The following is a 27881-nucleotide window of genomic DNA, read 5'->3' on the forward strand; positions in this document are numbered from 1 at the left end:
TCCACCAGAAGCGAGCCACTGACATGGAGTCCGAGCTGAGGAGGGGGCTTTGGTTCGTGACTTGACCCGACCGCAGGCTCTGCTTCTCGGCCAGATCGCCGCCTCTCACCCCGGGGGGCTATGCCATGTAGACAGACTGTGACGTCAATTCTGGTTGTAATCCCATTGTAGCGGACCGCAACACGGAGCTCTCCGACAAAACGAAAGGTGGAGGTTTCTGGCTGACGGTGGCTGGTTAGAGTCCTGACGGCATGTGTGTACGGTCACATACGGTTATAACGCCCTGTCATAACGACCCTAGCGTGCTATCCACCATGCTAACTGCGGTGGTGATGTTGGGATTTTAAATTCTAGCTGGTCTGTGTAGGTCTGTGTGAAGATGTTTATAGAACTGAAACTCTCAACAATAAAGCAGGAGGGGGGGCATGAGCAGTTTGGGTCAGATATATGGCCTTCACACAAATTACTTTTAATAACTGTTGCTGCTTGGTGTTAATCATGAATCTTTTACTTGTTCTCATTTCTAACTTTTGATATTAAAGCATCAGACAGAGTTCAAGGAGCTGTCCCATCTGGGGGACAGACTGAGGGACTTTGTTTTGGTTTCGTTGTTACACAAACAGAACATATAGCTGATAAAGCAGGAACACAATGGACAACCACTGGCCCACATGGCATCAGCTGTGTCAAGGCCTTTCAAGAAGTGAACATTTTGCCTAGCAACTATCAGAGGAGGAGCGCGACTGGGAGTGCTCCTTGTCAGTTCCTGGATTCCAGTGCCAAAAGGGTGGACTACACCTATGCACTATCGAGGAAGAACCAAGGAAGACTTCCCCTCCTTTTTGACCAATCCTGTTCTACCTATTGTTATTTGTGATTACAGACGCCGGCTGTTTGATGCGTTTTGATGCGACTCAAGACTTCCCCGGGGGTGCTAGAGTACATGGGTAGTGTGGTAGTGTGATGCCCATTGCTTTGCTTTTCAAACCTTTTCATTTCTTCTTAATAAATACTTGATTGAACCAAACCAAGTTCGGCTCTTCTCATATAACTCTTGCAATGACAGTATCTGTGCAAAAACCCGCTGTCACGACTTTAATTCCACGGCTATCATGACACTGTTTCTCCAATACGTCAGGTTACAAGCAAACACTTGGTAGTAGTTAGTATCGGGAGTCCCTGCTGACTGTTTTGGAAGCTGGGGGGGAAGCTAGCTGCCTCCGTGTAGCTTCAAGCCGTGGTATTAACAACACAGTTTGGAAACAAGACCGGGGTACCGCTGCGCTAAGAAAAGTTAAGCATTTTGACCCACTGGGTGTCACTTTATTTCAGCTAAAACGATCGTTTCTACGCGTGTTCAGAGTCAACTACGATTCTTGCAGCTCGTGCCAAGCAAGTCCTCTTCCATGTCAAGCAGCTCCAGTTCCATTAACAGCCTGTGTCTGTTAGTTGCCATAGTTCACTGTGTATGAGGAAAGCCGGAAGGAGGTAAATAAACAATCAACGACTTCTACTTACAAAGACGTCATGAGGTAGGCTTCTCTAAGCTCGTCTTCCGTTGCGCCTCCTGCTGTTCTGGCAGTGAATTGTTTTCAGCACCCACAGCTTTCGGAGAACCATAAATGAAAAAGAGTCCATCCGATCCATCTGTCCGTCCGTCCGTAACGGAGTCGGAGAAATAGCATATAATAGCATAACTTCAGCCTCTAGGCAGATTACAAACTGCAAGCCCAGAGCCCCTCACTCCACTAACGACTCACGCCTGGCCAACGACTTGAATGAGTTTTAATGTGGCTTTAAAAGACAATGGGACAGTCCTGACACCAAACCCCCTGACACCACCCTCCAGCCCATCAACTGAACACAGCAAAGGCCTGCACCTTTCCACAACTGCCCACCTTCATTGTATGCACCAACAACCAGAGCAAATTCCAGGTAGGTGTAAACCTACTTGGCAATAAGTACATTCTGATTCTGATTCTGACTCTGATTAATAGCATCACTATTTTCAGTATGTGTGTCACAGACATCTTTGTTGCGTAAAAAAGCATCTTCGCAGTATGCTTCATGGACATTATATGGACATTGCCTCCTGCTTTAAGTTGCTTCCACCGTTCTTTGTGAAACAATCTATAACAACTGTTCTGAAAGTGCTGTGTAAGTTATTATGCTGAGTAAGTCCTTTAATATTACATCATACATTATGTAATGCTCCGTGATTCCCCAATGATATAAATGTGTGTATAAAACAGGAGGAGCTCTTACTGCTTGTGCAGATGAGTAGGGACTGATGAAGTCCCAGAGCAGGTCAAGCTTTACTCCAGGTTGATGGAAAACTACACCTACAACAGCTTCACTCTCCAGATGGAGGGGTTACAAATCACAAAGGAAACCATGTACCCTGTCTTTTTCTTGTACTTAACTTCCTATATTGTTATAATGGTTATGAATATTGGGATTTCCATTCTAATTGTCATAGATAAGAACCTTCACCAGCCCATGTATCTCCTGTTGTGTAGCCTGTCAGTGAGTGACATCATCGGAAGCACTAATATTATGCCCCGGCTGCTGTCGGACATCCTGCGTCCGCCCTCCGAGCGCCTCACCAGCTACTACGAGTGTGTGCTGCAGGCGTTCACCACGCACATGATCGCCACCACCTCTCACACCGTGCTCATGATCATGGCCTTTGACAGATACGTGGCCATCTGTAATCCTCTGCATTACGCTGCCATCATGACCAGCAACATGGTGGTCAAGCTGACCGTGTCTGCCTGGGGCGTGGCCTTTGTTCTGGTGGGGATTCTGCTGGGTTTGACCATAAGACTGAACCGATGCAGGACTCTGATCATGAACCCGCTCTGTGACAACGCCTCGCTGTTCAAACTCTCCTGTGAGAGTGTGTTTATTAATAACCTCTACGGCCTCACCTTCACCGTGGTCCTGCTCTCAGCTTCTATCGGCAGCATAGTTCTCACCTACGCTAAGATCACAGTCGTGTGTGTGACCAGTAAAAATCAGTCTCTGAACAGTAAGGCCCTAAGGACCTGCAGCACTCACCTGATGTCGTACCTGATCATGCTGTGTAGCTGATTTATTGTTGTTATTCTGCATCGCTTCCCTCAGTACTCCGACTACAGGAAGCTGTCCGCCATTCTTTTTGTCCTTGTTCCTGGAAGCCTCAACCCCATTATTTATGGTGTCCAGTCCAAAGAGATACGAACGTTTCTATTTGAAATGTTTCGCAGAAGAAAATGTTTGGCGTCATGTAAAAAATAAAACAAAGTTTCAAAAGAAGTGAATAAATTGATAAATTCTGAATGAAACATTCTGCTTTTGTATAATATTTTCAAGTATTGTCAATATGTAAATAAATGTTTTCAGCAGAAAACTCTAGTTTGCAAATGATTCTGATATTCACTGACATTTATTGAATTGGAACAAGGTGAATATGAAGAATAAAGAATAATAACTCCTGTGTGACTCAATGATAATTTATGTAATGATTATCATTGATGTGTGTTCAGTTCAACACTTTGTTGTGTAATTAACATTGAAGCAATTAAGGAACGAACTTCTAACTGCAGCAGTTTGTGTTTCTTCTTTTGTCTGTGTTTCATTTGATCATATTTCTCTAATGGTCGAGTCAATGGCTCTAACACAGTGTTCTCAGATGTTGGTGGTTTGTCCAGCTGCTGTGATGGTTTAGAGTAGAGACAAAGCAGCAGTATTCCAGAGGGGTGTGTGTATAAAACCGGAAGTATCTGTCAGGTTCTTTCAGTTTAGTTTGTGTATTTCTGTCTCTGTGTTTTCTGTTTCCTGTTTTATTTTGTAGTCTCTGTTCCTTGTGGGTGGTTTCTGTCTTCACTTCCTGTCTTGGTGATTGTGTTTCTAACTCCTCATGTGTTGCACCTGTGGCCAATTACCCCTGCCTTCCCTGTGTGTATTTAAGCCTCTGTCTTTCCCCTTGTCCTCTGTCGGGTTGTCTGTTATTCAAGCCTTGTTCCATGTTGCTGTTTTTCCTGAGTCTAGTAAGCTTCCTTGTGTTTTTGTCTTCTTGTTCTAGTTCATGTCTTTTCAGTGTTTCAATTCCTTTAGTGTTTGTTTTGCGTTTTGTTAAGTTAAAGTCTCTTTTTGTATTAAATACACCTTTTGTTATATACCTCTGCTACTGGGTCCATCTCCTTTCCTCAAGTCGTGACAGTATCAATAATAATCTAATAGCAAGCTCTATCGTGGAGCTAATCTAAAGAGAGTGCTGTCCCGTGACCTTTTGTCTTTGGCACAGGATACGACATTCTATCACAATAGCTCGACATATTTGACTTCTCCAGTGAATTCAACACAATTCAGCCATCACTGCTCAGTGGTGAGCTGGAAGGAGCTGGATGTGAGGCTCCTGCGATTTGTTGTGGTTCCTGTATGTCAGAAACGATACACTAGAGTGCGTCAAATGGGATTACGACCCGAATTGACGTCACAGTCTGTCTACATGGCATAGCCCCCCCCCCCCCCCCCCGGAGGTGGAGATCGGGCATGTCGGTGTTGCTGTCGGTGAGAGGACCGTGTCTCTGCCGCTGCGGCCACTTAGATGCCTTACGGGTAGCAGCAGGGAGCTAACGCTACCTTGCTGCTAGTTTGTGTTTAAAGTTGCAGCACTTTCTGGAATGGTTGCTTGTGCACATATTTGCAGCAGTATTGCAGGGATATGTGGCACCCCACCCGGGAAGCATCGGACCTGGAGGTGGGGGGGAGGTCCCATTTTGTGGAGCTTTATTAGAAAATAGCACCGGAACATGTTCCAGGAACCCATTGTACACGTGCTTGTGTGCTCGCTCAGCGGACAACCTCTCCGGCGAAGCAGAGGAGGAGGAGGAGGAGGGGGGGAGAGAGCTGCACCTCATAACTTTTGTGGCCCGTACAGATCTGCCCCCACGCACCCTGAGCTGCACGAACCGCTGCCGGTCAACAGCAGCTCGTTGTCGCCTCCGTAAAATAATCTCATACCCGGGGTTTTAAGTGCAGCAGTGTTAGCCTCCAGAGCTGTAGCCCCCCGACAATCCCTTTGTCTGTGTGTGTTTGTTGGGGGGGGGGGGGGGGCAATCTGAGGAGGGCTGTTTTAGACAGGGTAAAAAGGTGCTGTTTTAAATGATCCTTGTGGTATTTTGACCAAAATATGTTACAGACATTTCATTAAGACCCCAAGGAGCCATATCACCTGTAATAAAATGGGCACAATGTGTCCCCTTTAAGACACAAACGCCACCTCTTTCCCACCGTAGTGATGTGGACAACAGGCTGCTCATCAATATGAGGCGTCCTCCTAGCTGGGCACAGAACATTGTCTCTATGGACAGGCTGAGAGGCGAGTGTGCAGGGACCTTTTACAAAGTGCAGCACCGAAAAGAGATGTTACAAAAATATTCTATAACGTGACTGTAATACTGTGTATTCACTCGTCACCTGATCGCAGCAGCTCCAGTTGGTGGCCTGAAAAAAGAGGAGATGGGACCCGGCCCGGAGGAAGCCCGGGGCCCCCGTCTGGAGCTAGGCCCAGACGGAGGGCTCGATGTCGAGCGCCTGGTGGCCGGGTTTGCCACGGAGCCCGGTCGGGCATAGCCCGAACAAACTACGTGGCACCCCCCCTCTCTTCATCTCATGGGCCCACCACCTGTGGGAAGACCCGTTGGGGTCGGGTGTGCAGCCACATGGGTGGCAGCGAAGGTCAGGGGTCTCGACGGACCAGACCCGGGCGGCAGAAGCTGGCTCTGGGGACGTGGAACGTCACCTCGCTGTGGGGAAAGGAACCGGAGCTTGTGAGGGAGGTGGAGCGCTATCAGTTAGATCTGGTGGGGCTTACCTCCACGCACAGTCTCAGCTCTGGTACCATACTCCTGGATAAGAGTTGGACTCTATTCTTTTCCGGAGTTGCAGAGGGCGTGAGGCGCCGGGCGGGTGTGGGGATACTCATAAATCCCCGGCTGAGCGCCGCGGTGTTGGAGTTTACCCCGGTAGACGAGAGGGTCGCCTCCCTGCGCCTAAGGGTTGTAGGGGGGAAAACTCTGACTGTTGTTTGTGCGTATGCACCAAACAGCAGTTCAGAGTACTCAGCCTTCTTGGAGACCCTGAATGGAGTCCTGTATGGGGCTCCAGTAGGGGACTCCGTAGTTCTGATGGGTGACTTCAACACCCACGTGGGCAACGATGGAGACACCTGGAGAGGCTTGGTGGGGAGGAACGGCCTCCCTGATCTAAACCCGAGCGGTCGTTTGTTATTGGACTTCTGTGCTAGTCATGGATTATCCATAACGAACACCATGTTCGAACATAAGGGTGCTCATAAGTGTACCTGGTACCAGAGTACCCTAGGCCGACGATCAATGATCGATTTTGTGATCGTGTCATCTGATCTGAGGCCACATGTTTTGGACACTCGGTTAAAGAGAGGGGCGGAACTGTCAACCGACCACCATCTGGTTGTGACTTGGATCAGGGAATGGGGGAAATTTCCGGATAGACCTGGTAAGCCCAAACGAGTAGTGCGGGTGAACTGGGAACGTCTGGAGGAGGCCCCCGTCCTAGGTATCTTCAACTCACACCTCCGGCGGAGTTTTTCTGGCATTCCTGTGGAGGTTGGGGGCATTGAGCCGGAGTGGGCGTTGTTCAAAGCCTCCATTGCTGAAGCTGCGGTGGCTAGCTGTGGCCTCAGGGTCTTAGGCTCCTCAAGGGGCGGTAACCCTCAGACACCGTGGTGGACACCGGTGGTCAGGGAAGCCGTCCGATTGAAGAAGGAGGCCTTCCGGGATATGATATCCTGGAGGACTCCGGACTCAGTTGCAGGGTACCGACAGGCCCGAAGGGCTGCAGCTGTCAGTAGGCTAAGCAGCGGGTGTGGGAGAAGTTCGGAGAGGCCATGGAGAAGGACTTTCGGTCGGCACCAAAGTGTTTCTGGAAGACTATCCGGCACCTCAGGAGGGGGAAATGGGGAACCATCCAAGCTGTGTACAGTAAGGATGGGACTCTGTTGACCTCAACTGAGGAGGTTGTCGGACATTGGAAGGAACACTTTGAGGAACTCCTGAATCCGAATAACACGCCCTCTATGTTGGAGGAAGAGCTCGAGGTTGATGGTGTTTCATCGTCAATTTCCCTGGTGGAGGTCACTGAGGTAGTCAAACATCTCCGCAGTGGCAAGGCCCCAGGGATTGATGAGATCCAGCCAGAAATGCTAAAGGCTCTGGGTGTTGAGGGGCTGTCATGGTTGACACGCCTATTCAACATCGCGTGGGAGTCGGGTACAGTGCCAAAGGAGTGGCAAACCGGGGTGGTGGTTCCCCTGTTCAAAAAGGGGGACCAGAGAATGTGTGCCAATTACCGGGGCATCACACTTCTCAGCCTCCCTGGTAAAGTCTACTCCAAGGTGCTGGAAAGGAGGGTTCGGCCGATCGTCGAACCTCAGATTGAAGAGGAACAATGCGGTTTTCGCCCCGGACGTGGAACTACGGACCAGCTCTTCACTCTCGCAAGGATCCTGGAGGGGGCCTGGGAGTATGCCCATCCGGTCTACATGTGTTTTGTGGATCTGGAGAAGGCGTATGACCGGGTCCCCCGGGAGAAACTGTGGGAGGTGCTGCGGAGTATGGGGAAAGGGGGTCTATCCTCAGGGCCATCCAATCCCTGTACTCCCAAAGCGAGAGCTGTGTTCGCGTCCTCGGCAGCCAGTCAGTTTCGTTGTCAGTGGATGCTGGTCTCCGCCAGGGCTGCGCCTTGTCACCAATCCTGTTTGTGATATACAAGGACAGGATATCGAGGCGTAGTCGTGGTGGGGAGGGGTTGCAGTTCGATGGTCTGAGGATCTCGTCACTGCTCAGCCATCCGTGAGGAACTCGGATTAGAGCCGCTGCTCCTTTACTTAGAAAGGAGTCAGCTGAGGTGGTTCGGGCATCTGGTAAGGATGCCTACTGGGCGCCTTCCTTGGGAGGTGTTTCAGGCACGTCCAGTGGGGAGGAGACCTCGGGGAAGACCCAGGACTAGGTGGAGAGATTATATCTCAACACTGGCCTGGGAACGCCTCGGGATCCCCCCGTCAGAGTTGGTCAATGTGGCCCGGGAAAGGGAAGTCTGGGGCCCCCTGCTTGAGCTGCTCCCCCCGCGACCCGACCCCGGATAAGCGGACGAAAATGAGATGAGATGAGACCATTGCACTCACTCAGATCCTCTTTTCCTTTTATATCATATTGTTTAATTGCCAAGCCCTGTCTACGCCTATACCGCAGGACTAACCATGGCTATAGCACAGCTCTACCTACGCCTAGACCGAAGCCCTAACTACGCCTATACCCCCAGCTCTACACTTGGAGATGATCCGTCCCCTTACATGTCTGTTCTCTTTTATTCAGGATCCGTGAAACATTCCCTAGGAAATCAGTGAGAATGATAACAAAACAATCTTGCATCGTCAAAGTCCTGGATCCTCCCTCTGATCCAGATCCGCACCATGTTCAACTTTGACCCACAAACAAACACACTCTACAACCAACACATGGACAGGGTGTTAACCCATTTAATGTGCTCATATTAGTTTCAACAGATCCAGCTCAAATTATTGATGATGATATATCAAAAAGCTGTGAAGAGAGGCCACCTCAGGTAATGCAAACATTATATAAAACTAAATAACTCATGTAAAAATGTATCCATAAACGAGTAGCAAATTTTCTACTTGTAGAAATGACTAAAGACTGATCAACCTACGTCACAAAGAAGGAAGTAGTTTAGCACTTATATGTAAAGATGTTAAACTTTATTAAATTAACCTTATGGAACTTATCATTGTTATATAGCCAGTCTAACCTGTTCTTTTTATTATTCCAGGTTGATGGAAAATTACGTCTTTAACAGCTTCACAAGTCACAAGGGATTCTTCGTACATTGTCTTCTTCTCGTTCTTAATTTCCTACATTGTTATGATGGTGGTGGCTCGTGATGGGTCCTGGTGGGCGGCGGTGGACGGTGACTGAGGACTGGAGTGGCGTCTGGTCTGGATGGTGGATCGTGGTCTGGATGGTTGCTGAGCATGGACTGTGCTTGCAGCGGGACTGCTTGGCATGTCATGTTGGGGTTGTCCTTCGGGATGTCTACCCTCATCAAATGCTGCTAGAGACTTTGATTATTGATGATGTTTCCTACACGTGGCATCTATTGACTTGTGTCCGTCCTGGGAGACGGGTCCTCACATGTGTCTCTGAGGTTTCTATGTATTTGTACCTTTGGTTTTTAGTAGTTTTTCCTTACTCTTGCTGAGGGTTAAGGACAGAGGATGTCTCACCCTGTTAAAGCCCTATGAGATGAATTGTAATTTGTGAATATGGGCTATACAAAAAAAATTTGATTGATTGATTGATGATGGTGATGAATATTGGGATTTCCATTCTAATTGTCATTGATAAGAACCTTCACCAGCCTGTATCTCATGTTCTGCACCTTCTCCACTGAGACACTTGAATTCTTTTTGTCCTAAATCTCCAGCTCGCTCACACTGAGTTGTCCAGTCAGAACCTTGCAGTATTCTCACAGGGAGCTTTACTAGGGAGCTGGCAGGAAAGCTGCTGCAGGTGTTGATAGTTGAATTCCCTTAAGTAGGGATCACATCAATATAAGACAGGTTAAAGTGCAGGTGGCTGTGATCAGCAGGGGCCGACACCAAAGAAGGCACACTGACATCAGACTCCGAAGTATGTATCTAGTACTTTAAATCTTTATATCCTTTACCCTTTTATTATTATTATGTATTTACTGTTATTCTTCATAGAGAGGAAATACGATACTAATATCATCTCAGCTTTCATTGTTCACTGTGATTTGTTCTGAAGCTAAAACTTCAGATACAAGCTGCAAAAGAAACGAGAAGTAAATCTGCTTACAAAGTACTTTAGCTCTGCTTTGTTGCTTTTCAATGTCCTATAAAAATAATGTGATAGGATTAGACTTTTTTCTAAAGTGACGATGAGAACATTGCTTTATTGTTTCAGGTTGATGGAGAACTCCACCTACAACAGCCTCATACTCCGGTTGGAGGGGTTGAATGTCTCCAATGAATCGATCTACCCAGTCTTTCTCTTTTTCTTTTGCTCCTATCTGTTTATACTGGTAGCTAACGTAAGCATCCTGGTGCTGATTTTCATAGATAAGAACCTTCACCAGCCGATGTACCTCCTGTTTTGCAACCTTCCATTTAATGATATACTTGGAAACTCCATCATGGTTCCCCGGCTGCTGTCAGACATCCTGCGTCCGCCCTCCGAGCGCTTCATCAGCTACTACGAGTGTGTGCTGCAGGCGTTCACCACGCACATCTACGGCACCACCTGTCACACCATACTGATGATCATGGCCTTTGACAGATACGTGGCCATCTGTAATCCTCTGCGTTACGCCGCCATCATGACCAGCAACATGGTGGTCAAGCTGACCGTGTCTGCCTGGGGCGTGGCCTTTGTTCTGGTGGGGATTCTGCTGGGTTTGACCATAAGACTGAACCGATGCAGGACTCTGATCACGAACCCGTTCTGTGACAACGCCTCGTTGTTCAAACTCTCCTGTGAGAGTGTGTTTATTAATAACATCTACGGCCTCACCTTCACCGTGGTCCTGTTCTCAGCTTCTATCGGCAGCATAGTTCTCACCTACGCTAAGATCACAGTCGTGTGTGTGACCAGTAAAAACCAGTCTCTGAACAGTAAGGCCCTGAAGACCTGCAGCACTCACCTGATGGTGTATATGATCATGATCTTTAGTGGAATGTCTTTTATTATTCTGCATCGCTTCCCTCGGTACTCCGACTACAGGAAACTCGCCAGCATTCTGTTCCACGTGATCCCCGGCAGCTTGAACCCCGTCATCTACGGAGTCCAGTCCAGAGAGATACGAAGATTCTTGTCAAAATTGTTTGAGCACAAGAAAATTTGACAAAAATGAGAGAAAACATTTCCATGTTTAATGTATTAGGTATTGACAAACACACGATTATATATATATATATATGTAATTAATTGAGTTATGACTGTTTTACTGTACAACATAGCTTAGTGGTGACATAACAAGGTCTCTATATCTTCCACAATATAATTCTAATTACAAAGGTAATAAATGTTCCTAACAAACTTTGTTTTCCATGATCTCAAGCTGCAAATAATTCATATTATTATTTGGTGAAATGTAGTTATGAAAACGTGAAATGCCCCAGACACAAGTGTGAATTCTAAAAATATAATAAAAGTTAAATTGTTTTGAAAACGTTTATTGTTATCAAGTGATACATGACTTTCAAGAACAGGATTTGTGACAAGAGGATCTGTTCCAAAGATACAGACACAGTTCGAGATGCAGAAGGAAATTATGCAAATTTACTTTGTTAAATAAAAGTTTGAAAGATGCACGACCACATTGTTCTCAAATTATTCTGACCACTTCTTGACGTCACTGATCTTTTGTAATATTTACTGGGGGATTTTGTTCTGATCAATTTAACTTGGTTTCTATATCCCTATTATTTCCAAAAAAAACATACAATAATACACATATTTTTCACATCCAAAAGTTAATCCTAAAAAAAACATCCACGAAATATCCCGACTAAATCTAGTGAAAATCCATTCAAGTATTGTGGTGTTATTTTGTGTTTTTGAGCAGTGCTGGATAAATGTGGGTCACTGCATTTGGATCATTTCCACAGTTTCACTGGTTTAGCTCGTTTTTTCAAATCAGCAACTTACAAACTTGTTATTTGACTTTGTGATACAAAACATCTCTGTCCTTATTTTTATTACATGTCATTTAGCTTACGCTTTTATCCAAAGCGACTTACATTTTTAGAACACTCAACATTTTTGAGGGGCCATTTATTTCTGTGAGAAGCTGGTCTAGAAGGCAAAGTGGAGATCTCCACACGTCTTCCCTGAATACGACGGGGGGGGGGGGGGAAGCGGTCCTCCTGGTTCTCTTGGATCTCCACAGCCGCTGAATGGTCCGAGTCACCGGTCTGTCATGCTTGAGTTTCTGCCTATAGGAAGGCAGCAGCAGGACGGAAACGTCCACGGGAGTGGTCCGATATGACTATCGCTGAGTATTCAATAACATGTACAGATGGTAATAGTACTTTATCAATAAAAAAAGAATCTATCCTTGAGTAGACGTGGTGCATGTGAGAATAAAAGGAATATACTCTAGTATCTTTATGTAAGGATCTCCAGGGGTCACAGCTTCCATAATCCCCCATGAAAGATTGCAGTGTTGTCGCCATTTTTGATAAACTGGTCACTCTAGGACTTGAGCGATCTAGCTGAGTGTTCATTACACAATTTAGGTCTCCTCCTAAGATCAAATAATGCGTTTCCATATTAGGAAGATAAAAGTGTGGCCATGAACTGACTGTCATCAAAATTCGGAGCGTAGACACAGACTAATATAACAGGTAAGTGAAACAGTCTGCCCGAGCCCATGATGAAGCGTCCATTAGAGGCGGTACTATGCTTTCTGGTATGAACTGAATCTTTTTCTAAATTAAACTAGCTGCCCCTCTGGCCTTCGAGTCAAAAACTGAGTGAAATACCTGTCCTACCCATGGTTGTCGGAGCCTTATATGATCATTTATCTTGAGGTGGGTTATTTGGAGGAAGACGATGTCAGCACTGAGGAGTTTAAGATGTTGAAAGACTTTTGCTCTCTTAACAGGGCCATTTAATCCTCTCACATTTCATGAAATGAATTTAACTTGAAGCTTATCTGTGTTATTAGAAGTAGTCTCTTCACTCATATATAGGCCTGCCAAATGACACTTGAGAGAAATGTAACCAAATAGAAGGAAGTATTTGAAGCCAGCTGTACTCAAAACAGTGGTAATTCACGACATTTGTATTCCAAGAGTGTGACCAACATGCCCCCCCATATTTCCCAACCCAAAACGAAAAAACAAAAAACGCTCAGCAGCATTAGAACAGTCTGCTGGTGTTTCCAAAGCCTATGCTCGTCCTTCGATCGAAGCGAGCCGCAGGTCTACAAAACAATTACACTTCCAACAATGGAGTAGAGTGTGTCCCTTTATCTAACATAAGAAGCAGCAGGAATTTGCTCCCAATATTGAACCCATACATGACACGTGCAAACTATAATAAAACATCATGTGAAGTTAAACTTCACTCTACATTTACCCAAATTCACTCAAACATTTTCAGAGTACTTGAACACAGAAGTCTCCTTTAACTTAATGCAAAACATGAGTCAGGCAGATTAATTATGTGAGCACAGCGCCAGCTATCACCCAATCTGTTTAACTATAGTATATTCAAACCTTTCAGCTGGCATCTGTTAACCTTCCCCACTGGATCGAGAGCTCCCTTTAACCGTTTCATAGAACCCTTCTGCCTCAGCTGGAGTATCGAAGAGATGTTTGCTGCCGTTGACAGTGATGCAAAGACAAGCCGGGTAGCGCAAGGAAAAAGCGATTCCAGCAGCGTAAAGCTTAGCTTTAATGTCCCTGAATGTCGCTCGTTGCTTGGCCAGATTCGTACTCATGTCGGGGAAAAACTAGATCTTGTTACCGTTGAACTTGATGTCATCCCTCTGCAACCTTGCCCAGCGGAGCACACGTTCCTTGTCCTGATACCGGAGGAATCTGACCAGGATGGCTCGGTGAGCCCTGTCCAGCTCTGGTGGTTCAGGGAAGATGTTCTTTCCGGTAACTGTCTGCAGAAGCCGTGACATGAATTCCACCGGTGAGCCTCCCTCCAGCCCCTCAGGCAAGCCATCGATTCTCAGGTTTTGCCGTCTGCAGCGATTCTCGAGGTCCTCTGTTTTGGATGCTAGCGCCTCCTTAGCTTTCTCCAGCCGGCCGACTCTTGTAGTTAGCCCCGTTAACTCGTCACTGTGGTCGGTCAGCGTGTGCTCAATGGTCGTTATCTTTTGGCCGTGGGAGTGCAGTACAGCACTGATGGTTTCAAGCAACGTCCGTATAGGCTTGAGGGAGGTCTCCAGCTACGCGGACAGGTCCTTTCTTAGTTCTGCCGCCAAGCTTGCCCTGTGTTTGTCAAGTTCTTGTACGAGGCTAGTGAGGGTTAGCGAGTCCTCCACGTTAGCCATTGTTGCTACCTGAGCTGGAGAGGAGGCTTCTTGTACCTGTTGCTTCTTCCTCGGCATCACATATCAGCTGACTCGGTTCAGAAAATAGGCGAATTAACATTTTGACTAATTAACAATGTGAAAATGGGGGTAAACGTCGAAATAGTGCACATAAATTGGAGAAAATGCGGGAGATGTCCCACAGCGTGACCTTCCCCTACATCGCTTAGCCCGGAAGTCTCGGTTGCCTGATTTAGGATTAACACTACACTTAGGGCAGTGGGTAAAGCAGATGGATAGGGACTCAGAGGGGTGGTGTGTCCAAACCCCACGAAGTCAGATCTTTAAGACTGTTTTAAATATACAACTTTCAATTTGATTGGATCAGTGGGTTGAGCTGCAGACTCAGTGATCAACCGGTTCTGAGTTCAAAACCAACAGAAGCCAAGAATTCCTTGTGAACAAATATATTAATGTGTATGCAGTGATAGTGATAGCGCCACCTATTGGTCTGTGTGAAAATGAAGTTTGACCAATCGACCCCAAAATTCTGTCACATGATCAGAGCCCTGACCTGAAGAGATCAATGAGTGTGTATGCAGTGTTAGTGACAGCGCCACCTACTGATCAAGTCTCTCTCTCTCTCTCTATCTCTGAGTCTGTCTCTCTCTCTTAAAGCAGCCAGTCTGTCTCTCCCCCCCCCAAAAAAAACGTGAGGACTATTTGAGGTTTGTTGTTCTTTCTATGCGTTGCACACTGTACCTGAATGACATTTATACCAATATGACATACCGTTGAAAAATGGACAAAGAAAGTATCTATAATGCAAATTATTTTGTTGTTGACACTAACTAAATAATAAGTAAAATAATAAATAAAATAAAGGTTCATTTTCCAAATATAAAAATACAAAATGTGCCTATGAGGGGGATGTGACCTTTGACCTCTAAAATTTGACCTCTAAAATGTTAAAAACCTTTTCAACCAGAACGTTGAGTCTAACTTGGGTTTTGCTGCCTGTGCTTTTTAGAGCTGATCGTAAAGTACGACTTTGAACTACTGGAGCTTTGTGCTGGTATTCTTCATTTGTTCTTTGTGAAACAATCTAACTGTTCTGAAAGTGCTGTGTAAGTTATTTCTGTTGTTCTTATGATAAGATTCTGTGTGCGGAGTTTAGTGTAAATTGGACTTTGCCTCGTAGGAAAGTCCTTTAATATTACATCATACATTATGTAATGCTCCGTGATTCCCCAATGATATAAATGTGTGTATAAAACAGGAGGAGCTCTTACTGCTTGTGCAGATGAGTAGGGACTGATGAAGTCCCAGAGCAGGTCAAGCTTTACTAGGACTTGTTTTCATAATGTCTAAATGTAGTTTTGTAATTTGTATTTCTGTTGTCACTACATTAACTTTTGGACGTTATCCAGTACAAATTGTCATTTAACACATTTCAAGTATCGATTGTATTAAGACTAACTCAACTGATATAATAATATTCATTTTCGTTCCAGGTTGATGGAAAACTACACCTACAACAGCTTCACTCTCCAGATGGAGGGGTTAAAAATCACAAAGGAAACCATGTACCCTGTCTTTTTCTTGTACTTAACTTCCTATATTGTTATAATGGTTATGAATATTGGGATTTCCATTCTTATTGTCATAGATAAGAACCTTCACCAGCCCATGTATCTCCTGTTGTGTAGCCTGTCAGTGAGTGACATCATCGGAAGCACTAATATTATGCCCCGGCTGCTGTCGGACATCCTGCGTCCGCCCTCCGAGCGCCTCACCAGCTACTACGAGTGTGTGCTGCAGGCGTTCACCACGCACATGATCGCCACCACCTCTCACACCGTGCTCATGATCATGGCCTTTGACAGATATGTGGCCATCTGTAATCCTCTGCATTACGCTGCCATCATGACCAGCAACATGGTGGTCAAGCTGACCGTGTCTGCCTGGGGCGTGGCCTTTGTTCTGGTGGGGATTCTGCTGGGTTTGACCATAAGACTGAACCGATGCAGGACTCTGATCATGAACCCGCTCTGTGACAACGCCTCGCTGTTCAAACTCTCCTGTGAGAGTGTGTTTATTAATAACCTCTACGGCCTCACCTTCACCGTGGTCCTGCTCTCAGCTTCTATCGGCAGCATAGTTCTCACCTACGCTAAGATCACAGTCGTGTGTGTGACCAGTAAAAATCAGTCTCTGAACAGTAAGGCCCTGAAGACCTGCAGCACTCACCTGATGTCGTACCTGATCATGCTGTGTAGTGGATTTATTGTTGTTATTCTGCATCGCTTCCCTCAGTACTCCGACTACAGGAAGCTGTCGGCCATTCTTTTTGTCCTCGTCCCTGGAAGCCTCAACCCCATTATTTATGGTGTCCAGTCCAAAGAGATACGAACGTTTCTATTTGAAATGTTTTGCAGAAGAAAATGTTTGGCATCATGTAAAAAATAAACATTATTTTATTAAGCAAAGTTTTAAAAGAAGTGAATAAATTGATAAATTCTGAATGAAACATTCTGCTTTTGCATAATATTTTCAAGTATTGTCAATATGTAAATAAATGTTTTCAGCAGAAAACTCTAGTTTGCAAATGATTCTGATATTCACTGACATTTATTGAATTGGAACAAGGTGAATATGAAGAATAAAGAATAATAACTCCTGTGTGACTCAATGATAATTTATGTAATGATTATTACTGGATACACAGCATGTTGTGTGTTCAGTTCAACACTTTGTTGTGTAATTAACATTGAAGCCATTAAGGAACGAACTTCTAACTGCAGCAGTTTGTGTTTCTTCTTTTGTCTGTGTTTCATTTGATCATATTTCTCTAATGGTCGAGTCAATGGCTCTAACACAGTGTTCTCAGATGTTGGTGGTTTGTCCAGTTGCTGTGATGGTTTAGAGTAGAGACAAAGCAGCAGTATTCCAGAGGGGTGTGTGTATAAAACCGGAAGTATCAATAATAATCTAATAGCAAGCTCTATTGTGGAGCTAATCTAAAGAGAGTGCTGTCCCGTGACCTTTTCTCTTTGGCACAGGATACGATATTCTATCACAATAGCTCAACACATTGGACTTCTCCAGTGAATTCAGCCCAATTCAGCCATCACTGCTCTCGTGGCGAGCTGGTAGTAGCTGGATGTGAGGCTTCCTGCCCGTGTCTGTTGTTATTTGACCTTGTGATACAAAACATCTCTGTCCTTATTTCTGTGAGAAGCTGGTCTAGAAGGCAAAGTGGAGATCGTAAAACTTAACTGGGACAACATAACCAGTTCAGCAACCGTTCTTAAGAACATTGACACACCAATATTCTGAACAAGTCCTGAAGAAGTTCTTTATTAGTACCACAAGGGGGAAACATTCACCAACACAATCTACACACACTGAAGAGAACTCTTACTCACACTGACAACTGTAAGAAAAGCAGTTACTGTGGAGAAGGCTCGGAGAGAACCTCCTCCTGGACCAGAGGACCAATCAGAGCAGCAGAGGGCTGGAAGCTGATTGGTCCTTATGTTTAAAAGGCAGCGGCAGAGGAAAAGGATGGGTTTCAGTGCACATTATGTTTTTGATGCATGGAGAAAGTGGATGAGCTTGAGGATCTGAAATGCAATATAAATGGAACAGGGCCAATAGGAAGCTGATTGTCCCACATGCAACATCTTCAACTAGTCTGTGCTCAGTCTGTGGTCAATCTGTGGTCGATCTGTGGTCTGTCTGTGGTCAATCTGTGGTCAAGCTGTGGTCAGTGTGTGGTCGGTCTGTGGTCGGTCTGTGGTCGGTCTGTGGTCAATCTGTGGTATGTCTGTGGTCGGTCTGTGGTAGGTCTGTGGTCAGTCTGTGGTCGGTCTGTGGTCAGTCTGTGGTCGGTCTGTTGTATGTCTGTGGTCGGTCTGTGGTCGGTCTGTGGTCAGTCTGTAGTTGGTCTGTGCTCCTGCAGCCTTCAAGTCTTCCATCTCTGTTCCAGTGACTGAAACCAGTGGCCTCCCACTAGCCTGTCACACTGACATCACTCATCATGAAGGGCTTCCAGCATGTCAAACCCCCCCCTGTTGAGTCTACAGGCTAGCGTGCTAATGTTAGCGCCATCAGCTAACGTTAAGACCACGGGAACAATAATTAAATGCGATAGCATACGCACAATCAAATGGTCATTTTGTGGCAAGACAAGGAAAGGCAGAGACGCAGGTACTGTTTACTGTCGTTTATTCAGTAGCAAGGAAGAACTGGCACATGTTCCCCATACGGGAAGTATATATAGCTACAGCCTCTAACATTACCCATCAACCCACTGGGTGAGAGGACACACCCATGAGTGCACGCCACAATTTAATTAATTATGTTAACCAGCGTTCAGTGAACAGCTAGCTACCTGTTGGTTTTCTTCAGTTGTGTGGGGTCCTCACCAGTAAACTCTGTTAGCATCATGCTAACGTGTAGTTTCCTCTTCACAGTCATAAACATGTTGTTATTAACAGTCTAGCCGAACGTTTTGTTGTCTTACATGTCAGGCCTCAGCCGGGGAAGAACACAAGAGAGGGTCATGACCTCGGGACGTCACAACCGTTTATTCTCCGTCATGTTTCACAACTCTCTTCACAGAACCCCCCTCCTTTAAAAGCGCCCCTTCAAAATAAGAGTCCCAATCAACAACCGCTTACAACAGCTCCAGTTCCTGCTCAGCACCGGAAGTCCCCAGCTGACGTCTCTCCTCTTCGTGCGTCGGAGGTCCTCGCGATGCCAGCTCCAGTCCCTGTCCCACGCCGGAGGATCCCAGCAAACACCACTCTGGTTCCGGCATCTGAGATCCTCGCGGTGCCAGCTCCAGTTCCTGCCCCACGTCCTGGGCTGAGGTGGGAGCTCTTGCCCTCTGCCCTTGAGCGGCCACGGTGCCGCCCTCCCGAGCCTCTGAACCCTGCCCTTGAGCGGCCACGGCACAGGGGTTCCTGAGGAGCCCTTGTGCTTCGTCCCTGACCGTCCACCTGAGACATTGTGCCCGGTTCCTGAGCGGCCACGGTGCCGTCAGCACGAGACTTTTTCTTCTGTCCCTGGTCGGCCACGGAGCCGTCGGCCCGAGACCCTGGGCACGTCCCAGAGTCCCTCCTCCGGTTCCCCCCTCCTCCCTCCCGTCTCGGTTCACGTTTTGGACCGTCTGGGCTCCGGTCCTTCAGGGGGGGTACTGTGACGTCCTGTCATTTTAGTTTGTTAATTTCTGTCTCTGTGTTTTCTGTTTCCTGTTTTATTTTGTGGTCTCGCTTTCCTTGTTTGGTTAAGCCAGGCAGTTTTCAGGTTAGAGGCCAGTCTAAAAGCAACTTTGACATCACCCATTGGCAGTAGGATGATTGATGGATGAAGATTTTTTGTCATACGTATGAATGGTGTTTCTGCCTATGCAAATTAGGACATATTCAATAAGTGTGTAGCTCATGTGCATATTCAAATTATTTCAAAAGAAACTTGTAATACAAAAAAAGTTTATTTTCATGTATACTTTTACCATGTAAAGTTTTATTGTGGTAGGAGTAAAGGAAAAAATTAAGCCTATTTGAGTGTATTTTGGGCATATTCGATTTGTGTATGGCTCATTTGCATATTCTAATTAATTTTCAAAGAAATTTGTAATACAAAAAATGTTACTTGTCATGGGTACTTTCATTGTGTAAAGTTTCATTTTGATAGGAGTAAAGGAAAAAAATGGCCCCCTTGGGATGTATTGTTGCATCGCCTTATTGGCACACATCTCGGATTGATGAGAAAGAAGCATATTTCCTCAACTAGGATTTCTCTTTTAGTATGTTGTTCTGGACACCTAATAGAAATTATCTATGCTGAAAAAAATTATTTTACAATTATTCTATTTTTAGCTCCAAAATGGATTACTTTGCCTGGACTATTAGTGTTATGTTTGTTTTTGTCTTGTTTAAAGACTCCCTTTATATTAAATACCTTTTTCGTTATAACCTCTGCATCCTTGGTCCATGTCCTTCCTCAAACCATGACAAGTAGAGCCTGATTCTGTATAACCAGAGCTTGCTTCTCCATTTTCTTATTATCCACCAGTTGTATTGGATTGAGTTTTCTAAGGACCTCTTGGTCCTGTTCTTTCTGGTCATGTTCCTTGTTCCTATACAGCATCTCTTGATGGGCTATATGATCTGTACATACACTTTTTTCCATGCTTGCAAGACCAACCACATCTGCCAGTTTGCTCCTCACTGGTAGGGGCAACCCCTTCTGTATTTTGGCTCGCAAAATTGACTGCTCCATTTGATTCAAATCAGGGTAATTTCCTGTGACATTTCTCCACACTTGATGAGCTCTCGACACATAGGCCCTCGGGTTTTCTTCCTGTCTCAGTGGTTCAATAAAAATATTGTCTGGTTAGGGTTAGTTTTGTCGGAAATGTCTCTTTCAGCGTTCTACACACTCAACCTCTATTTGCACAAAACAGTTCTGAATCATTCACAGCAGTTCCCACATATTGATTAAGTCCAGCTTTCTGTAGAATCTCTCCCATAGCGTGATCTCCAAGGAGATTAGCCAAGAGTCTCTTAATATCTCCCATGGCAAGTTGTTCTCCCACCATGATGTGGTGTGTGTCTTACAACTTAGAAATCCAAGAATGTGCTCCATTTAGAATCAGAATCAGAATGTATTTGTTGCCAAGTAAGTTTCCACCTACGGGGAATTTGCTCTGGTTATTGGTGCATACAATGAACATAGAACTTAAAAACATACAAACACAATAAATACAACACAAATAAGAACAGCAATAAAAAGAAACAATATATATTTGCTCACTATTTACTTATTTACTCCCTTTTTCTAATATTTATACAAAGTAACATTTATTTAGACATAAACATATCTAAATCAAATATATATAATAGATAAAAGATGTAAAAAGTGAAATGCAAGACAGTGAACAGTGTCAGATAGCAATATGCAATGTAGTGCAGTATAATATAATATAATATAATGTGTTAATTTAACACATCCTTGAGGTGTGGGGGCGGAATGAAAGTCAGAGTCAGGTGGGGGTCCCAGCCTTGTTGATGAGGCCAACTGCAGACGGGAAGAAGCTGGTCTTGTGGCGGGTGGTTTTGATCCTGATGGACAGAGGGAAGAACCTCAAAGAGTTTGTGACCCGGGTGGGAAGGATCAGCCACCATCTTGCCTGCACGCCTCAGGGACCTCGAGGCAAACAGGTCCTGTAGAGATGGCAGATTGCAGCCGATCACCTGCTCAGCAGAACGGATGATACGCTGCAGCCTCCTTTTGTCGTTAGCGGTGGCAGCAGCGAACCAGATGGTGAAGGAGGAGGTGAGGATGGACTTGATGATGCAGGTGTAGAATTGACCATCATTGTCTTTGGCAGGTTGGACTTCTTTAGCTGCCACAGGAACTACATCCTCTGTTGACCTCTTTTGGTGAGATTCAGCTCCCATTTGAGGTCCTGGGAGATGATGGTGCCCAGGAAGCAGAAGGACTCCACAGTGACGAATGGGGCATTTCTCAGGGTGATGGGGGTGGGTGGGTGGGTGGGGGGGGGGCTGGGTTCTTTCTGAAGTCCACAAGCATCTCCACTGTTTTCAGAGCATTGAGCTCCAGGTTGTTCTGATCACACCAGGTCACCAGATGGTCAATCTCCACCTGTAGGCGGACTCATCCCCATCAGAGATGAGCCCAATGAAGGTGGTGTCATCCGTGAACTTAAGGAGTTTGACGGACTGGTGACTGGAGGTGCAGCTGTTGGTATGCAGGGAGAAGAGAAGAGGGGAAAGAACACAGCCTAGAAGAGTCGGTAACTTCTCAATTAAGCTTGACATATCTGAAGTCTGCCAAGGCCTATACTCCAAATTCTGCCCTTGGATGACTACTGGAAATATCTTTGTTGGTGCCAACTGTTTTCTTGAGCGCAATAGATTTTTTATGCCCATTAGTTTGGAGCCTTCTTTCTGCAGCTCTTCCCTCAGTGTCTGCAACTCCTCTACCTGGTTCTTCAGTGTTATTTGTCTTTCTGGAATACAAGTTGTTTCCATGTCGAGGAAGCATTGGTCTATTCTTCTTCCAATCTCTCTTAAAGACCTCTGTACGTCCTTCTTGTCTCTGATATGATGTTAATTGGGAGCTGAGGATAGATATTTTTAGACTTAGTCCCTTCCTCATAAGGTGGCGGTCTCTTTACCGGGTTCGTATGTGAGAAAGAAGGATTGCTTTCTGCCAGCAGTTTTTCTGTTTGTTTTGTATTTCGTCCTATTTCTTCTACGTCTTTATCTCTCTTATCGTTTGCAGCTTTAATCAGTTTCTGTCCCTCATTTTCAAACAACTGAAGAATGCCAAGCTCCACTTGTCTCTTTTGTTTGCGTTTTTCCCACGTCTTGCCCATCTTTTGCTCTGCCTTGTATGTGAACAAAAGTATTTGCATTATTATATTTACATCAGGGTTCATAGTCCCCCTACCGGCCATGGTTGGTCAAATCAGGCCAGCGTTTATGAAATTTTTCCGATATCTTTGCAATGTTTGCGATGCCTTTAACCAAAGGGGTAATTACTTTTGGACTTTTAGTGGCCTTTTTCCCCATCGTAGCGGTGTCTTTATGTTACTTTATTGTAAATAAGTAATTGCTAAAATATAAAGCTACTTAGATCACTTCCCCCCACTTTTTCCAATCAATTAACCAATTAGCAACCAAGCAATAAACCAACCAATCAATCAATCAATCAACAAAGTAACCAATTAATTAACGAAGCAATCAATCAATCTATAAAGTAATCAATTCATAAATCAATCAAATTAACAAATCCATCAATTACATAGTAAAACCACTTTATTCACCACAACCAATACAAATTTAGTGACTGGCTGTCACCAAATGTGCTCTAAGATGCAGCAAGACAGTCACCCAATATTCACCTAAAATCATCAAACAGTCACAATATTGTTTTGTCTCAGAGGAGTTTATGACCAAACAAACATATTCCAGTAATTAATTAAATGTATTAACTGGTCAGTCCATTGCCAAGCATTATATTTTGTTTCTTTCTTTATTTAAAACTGACTACAGCATTGTTGTGCAATAGTAGGAGTAGATTTGACGTTGGCTAATTATTAATAATCATGAAATATGATTATTAAAATAACAATTATTTATCAAAAATAATTAGAAATTATAAAGCTATTAATTAAGAATAGTAACACAATTAATTAGAAATGATACGTTATCCATTAATAATTAATTAATTAATGAAAACACTAAAATTATCAATTAAGAATAATACAATCTGTAATCATTGCTTATTGTCGCGGGGCACCACCCTGGTTACAGGGACCAACAATTCAATCTTTAAATATCAGTCTCAATGATATAAGTTATATTAATAATCTCAATATTTAATATTAATGATTATATAATAAACAATGAAGGGTTTTAAGTTCGAGCACAGGCTATAGTAATCCAGCTGTATACACATACATACGCACAAATAATCACAGAAATACGAATACTTTAATTACAAAAGTATTTATTAAAGGGAAATAAAGTTAATGTTATTTCAATGATTCTTCATTTAACAAACTCCAATATTTCAAAGATAACAGCAGCAGCAGCATTTATCACAATTAAGACCACGCATGTGATACGAGGTATCTGTGTGTGTGTGTGGTCGTGGGTGTGTCTGCCTGTCTGTGTCTCTCTGTGTGTTTGTGTGTGTGTGTGTGTAAGAAAGAAAAAGGGGAGTGGCTATGGCGTAATGACGAGTTCACGTGGTGACGTCCTCTGGCCGAATTCAAGGTGATGTTACATTCACGTACTTTCAAGATGGAGGTTACCTTAGTGAAGCCACGTTGCGAAAAGCAAAATGGCTGCCGGTCACTGACCTTAACAAAGGGGATCTTTAAGACAAAGAGATTTCTTATCTCGTGGTTTTGGCGCCAAATGGCGTCGAGATGTATAAAGGGTCTTTAAGTCTAGATTTCTTCATGTAACATGAAATGTATAAATGTAGGTCGGGACGTGTGTAAAAACAGGTTTAGGAGAAAAGAGAGAGAGAGAGAGAGAGAGAGATATCAGAAAAGCTCTCAAAACATCGTCAGAGACAAACTACTAGCGAAGCAGACAGTCCAGTTACGTGAGATTTATCTTTTAACAGATGTAAATCTCCGCACAATATCTCTGACGGTAACACATAAAAAGGAAGCGCCGGTTTGTTACCGCGCGCTTCTCAAAACACAGTAAACAAAGGAACCGGATGTGACGTCTCAGTCGTCGTGTGTAACACGGCTTAAAACAGATCAGCGATCTACAAACAAACATACAATCAAACAAATGACACGCTAAGTATTTAAACTAGTTCTCTGCCCAGACAATAAAGCCTCTTACTGTGACCTCACGGTGTTGCTTGCGTGTGGGGCGCGGGTTTTCCGGGAGTCCAGTGAATAATCGTGGCCGCTCCAGCTCTGTTGAGCTGGTTTCTCTGTCACAGCGGCGTCGGCTGGGCCGAATAGGAACGGATTCGTCTTGCTCCTCAACGGGATGACGTCATTCTTCTGCAGTGATGAACAGCGGTGGCACAGTTGTTTTGGAGATTGTGGAAAAGAAAGTCTCTGAGTTCGGCCTGCAAGGGAGTTCCTGTGCGCGGCCTTTTCAAGTTAAAAACAAAAAGAGTCTTTCAAAATAAGTGTTGACTTAAGATAAAAGAAAATAGAAGCTAGAACAAACTTTTTGTGGATGTTTCCCCCATTAGAGCTGGAACATCTGGGAGGCCCCTGAAGGGCCCTGGTCGAAGTCCTGAGCAGGGAGAAAGAGCAGCAAGCAGCGAATATTGATGTCTCAGTGGGTTTATTCTACCTGAGAGGTCCTGCCTCCTTGAGGTAGTGGTCATAGGATGATGCTGGCTTTAAGCCAATTGAGTGTCAGAGTTGGACCTCAGTGGGTGGGGCTTGGAACTCAGCGAGGGTCCTAAAGGCTCTTCAGGACATTTTCCAACGACCAGGGGGAGATTCTTAGGCCTGCTGGAGAATGTTTTCCCGCCAAAAGCTTACAACCCTTTGTTTCCCAATTGGCTCCAGTGTCTGGTGCTCAGCCTCTGGGCTCTGGCCCAACAGCAGGAAGTACTTCATGTTTGTGCAAGCAGAGGAATGTGCTCTATTAATAACCTTATAATAGCTTATAAATGAAAGCAGGTTAAATGTGTATCAGCAACAATAACTGATAGATGAGAACACATTTAAAAATGCAGGTTTTTTGCTAAAGAGTTTGTGGATAACTGGTACTGGCCCTGATCAGACTGGAGACAGGGGCTGCACATGCATCAGCCAGCCGAGGCGGTGGTCTAGTGGCAGAAACTTGGACTATGGGCAGAGAAGGTCTCTGGTTCGTCTCTGGTTCGTCTCCACGGAGAGACAACAAAAGACGAACCTGGATTGATCTGTCCAAAAATCTAAGAGTCTCCCTTCCCTGTCTAGTGCCCCTGAGCAAGGCACCTTACTCCCCCAACATCTGCTCCCCGAGCGCCGTACATGGTTGCTCACTGCTCTGTGTGTCCTGCACCAGATGGGTAAAAAGCAGAGGTTACATTTCCCTACCTGCATGAGTGTGTTGTGCATGTGTTTGGGACTAATAAATGCATCTTAATCTTAATCTTAGTCATGTAAGTTTGCATCAGGAGCGTCTAAAAAGGAAATTATCCTCTGAACATCTGTGAAGGAACTGACAGGGTGACTCATCTTCTGGTTTGAGTAAAATTACAGAAGCAGCACATCTATGTTCATTACAGAACATGCAACTTAGTGTTAAATTCTCTTTCACACAACTTTCTCTAAAAGACATTTGTTCAAAACCTGCATCTCTCCCTTTGTGTTTGGGTGCAGTACAGTGTAAATCTTTTGGATGCATACACGTGTTGTCTGTTCTTAGTGTAACTGAATGTGCCACTACTGAACAAAGCTTCCATTCATACTCATGTAGCAGTGAAGCAGCATTACACTTAATACACACAAAAGGCACATAAAATATCTCTTCCCATCATATTAATTTGGACAAGATGAGGACAGCAAAAATGAACACTTGAATTTGTCTGTGATGTCGTCACCTAATTTTAAGGGAGTTATGCATTTTTCAACCGCGGTGCTTCATGAATCAAACACAGATCTAATAACTCATTCGCTCATTTTAGGATGTGTGTCAAACATATCACTCTTGAAGACTGAATGTGTTGTTCCTAAAACTAAAAGGAATAAAATCTCTTTCCCTAGCACTTTGAGTAGGTGGTTGGCATATGAATATACACATCTCTTTGATATTTAACATATGCTCCTATCAGTAGTTTGTCTTTGTTTTATAACAAATCTTTTTTTAATTCTGTGATAAGTGTTTGTGTTGGTCAGGTGCATTCACATGAAGTTCATATAAGGACTACTCAGATCAGTTCCATTGTCCAAATCTTACATTTTTTCATTTACCTATGTAAAGAAATTCTTTATTTTAAGCATTAGTTACCATAAGTCTTCAATCAATCTCCAAAACACTATCGTAAGGAGCAAATAGGAAACTTAGTAAAAGTCCATGTCATAAACTATTTGGACAGTTTGTATATGTATGTAGATATAGATCATAAAACTTACTTTTTAACTACAACATAGGATTCAATCATACTTAGTTAATTTCTTCATTAGATTTCCCCCCTTTTGTCATTAATTGACAACTTAAGGGAATGCATTACAATAAAAATAAAATACATCAAGTCACATGTATTCAAAATGCATCATCAATATATAATTAAGTTTATTGTCTTTAAATTACATGTCATTTAGCTGACGCTTTTGTCCAAAGCGACTTACAATTAGTACACTCAACATTTATGAGGGGCCATTTAGGGGTTCAGCATCTAGCCAAGGACACTTCGGCATGCAGATGGGGAAGAGTGGGGTTTGAACCGTCAACCTTCTAGTTGGAGAGCGACCACTCTACCCCCTAGGCCACACCGTTAAAGTTCTCAATGGTTTATCATTTATTCAGGGCTATATTAATAACTCCACAGTCATTTCGTAAAGCAGTATATCTGCATGAATCTCCGTCTGTGCATCGCACATGTGATACCTGACATCTTATATGTGTCACTCCTAGTGAGGAAAAACAGAAATGTTTTTGTTATTTATACCAGTCCTTAGTGTAGATGTTTTGGCACACTTGATACAAGCATAGTTGCATTCTCTCAATGCAAACAATTTCCTTTCATTATCACATTAAAATAGGATTCTGACTATCTCTCCTTCTATCAAAATTATCATTATCCAATATTTAAAGTCCAAATATATCAAATTAAACCCAATTTGTTCCCAAATAAAACCTCTGACTTAATCATTTTAGAATTTAATGAAACCTAAATGAAACAAAGGAAGTTCAATCAATAAAATAATTGTTTGAACTACAAACATATCCAATCTAGCTGAATCAATCAATCAAACAATTCAGTTTTGCAATTTTATTCCCTAATACTGTCTGCACAATCCCGCTTTCCCACAAACAAACAAAGCAATTGTCTTTTCAGCTTAAACTAAATCCCATTAAAGAATTATTTCAGCAACTTTGTGAGGCTGTTTCTCACACAAAAATGTGAATGCTCCATACAGGAGCGACGAGGAGCGCTATCTATACACGAGAGACCGAGAGTGACTCTCACACACACACCCTTGCTTCCCCTTCTCTGAACATAGAAGCTCTTTCTTTCAGGGGAGCTGA

The 27881-nt window shown here is 44.1% G+C and overlaps 2 protein-coding genes and 1 pseudogene across 2 annotated transcripts; all 3 read left to right on the forward strand.

Moving 5' to 3' along the window:
- Positions 1-2301: 2301 nt before the first annotated feature.
- Positions 2302-3701, forward strand: LOC133969803 (olfactory receptor 8G17-like; annotated as a pseudogene).
- Positions 3702-10005: 6304 nt separating this feature from the next.
- On the forward strand, positions 10006-10968 carry LOC133969696 (olfactory receptor 8G17-like). The gene has a single exon (XM_062406333.1). The coding sequence runs from the start codon at positions 10006-10008 to the stop codon at positions 10966-10968; it is 963 nt and encodes a 320-aa protein (XP_062262317.1).
- Positions 10969-15633: 4665 nt separating this feature from the next.
- On the forward strand, positions 15634-17365 carry LOC133969804 (olfactory receptor 8G17-like). The gene is made up of 2 exons (XM_062406502.1): positions 15634-16566; positions 17357-17365. The coding sequence occupies exons 1-2, from the start codon at positions 15634-15636 to the stop codon at positions 17363-17365; spliced, it is 942 nt and encodes a 313-aa protein (XP_062262486.1).
- Positions 17366-27881: the final 10516 nt, after the last annotated feature.

This window comes from Platichthys flesus, chromosome 15 (assembly GCF_949316205.1).
Source record: "Platichthys flesus chromosome 15, fPlaFle2.1, whole genome shotgun sequence".
Classification (NCBI taxonomy): Eukaryota; Metazoa; Chordata; class Actinopteri; order Pleuronectiformes; family Pleuronectidae; genus Platichthys; species Platichthys flesus.

Coding starts and splice junctions, on each gene's coding strand:
- LOC133969696 (XM_062406333.1), top strand. CDS start 10,006: ATGAGAACATTGCTTTATTGTTTCAGGTTGATGGAGAACTCCACCTAC.
- LOC133969804 (XM_062406502.1), top strand. CDS start 15,634: ATGGAAAACTACACCTACAACAGCTTCACTCTCCAGATGGAGGGGTTA.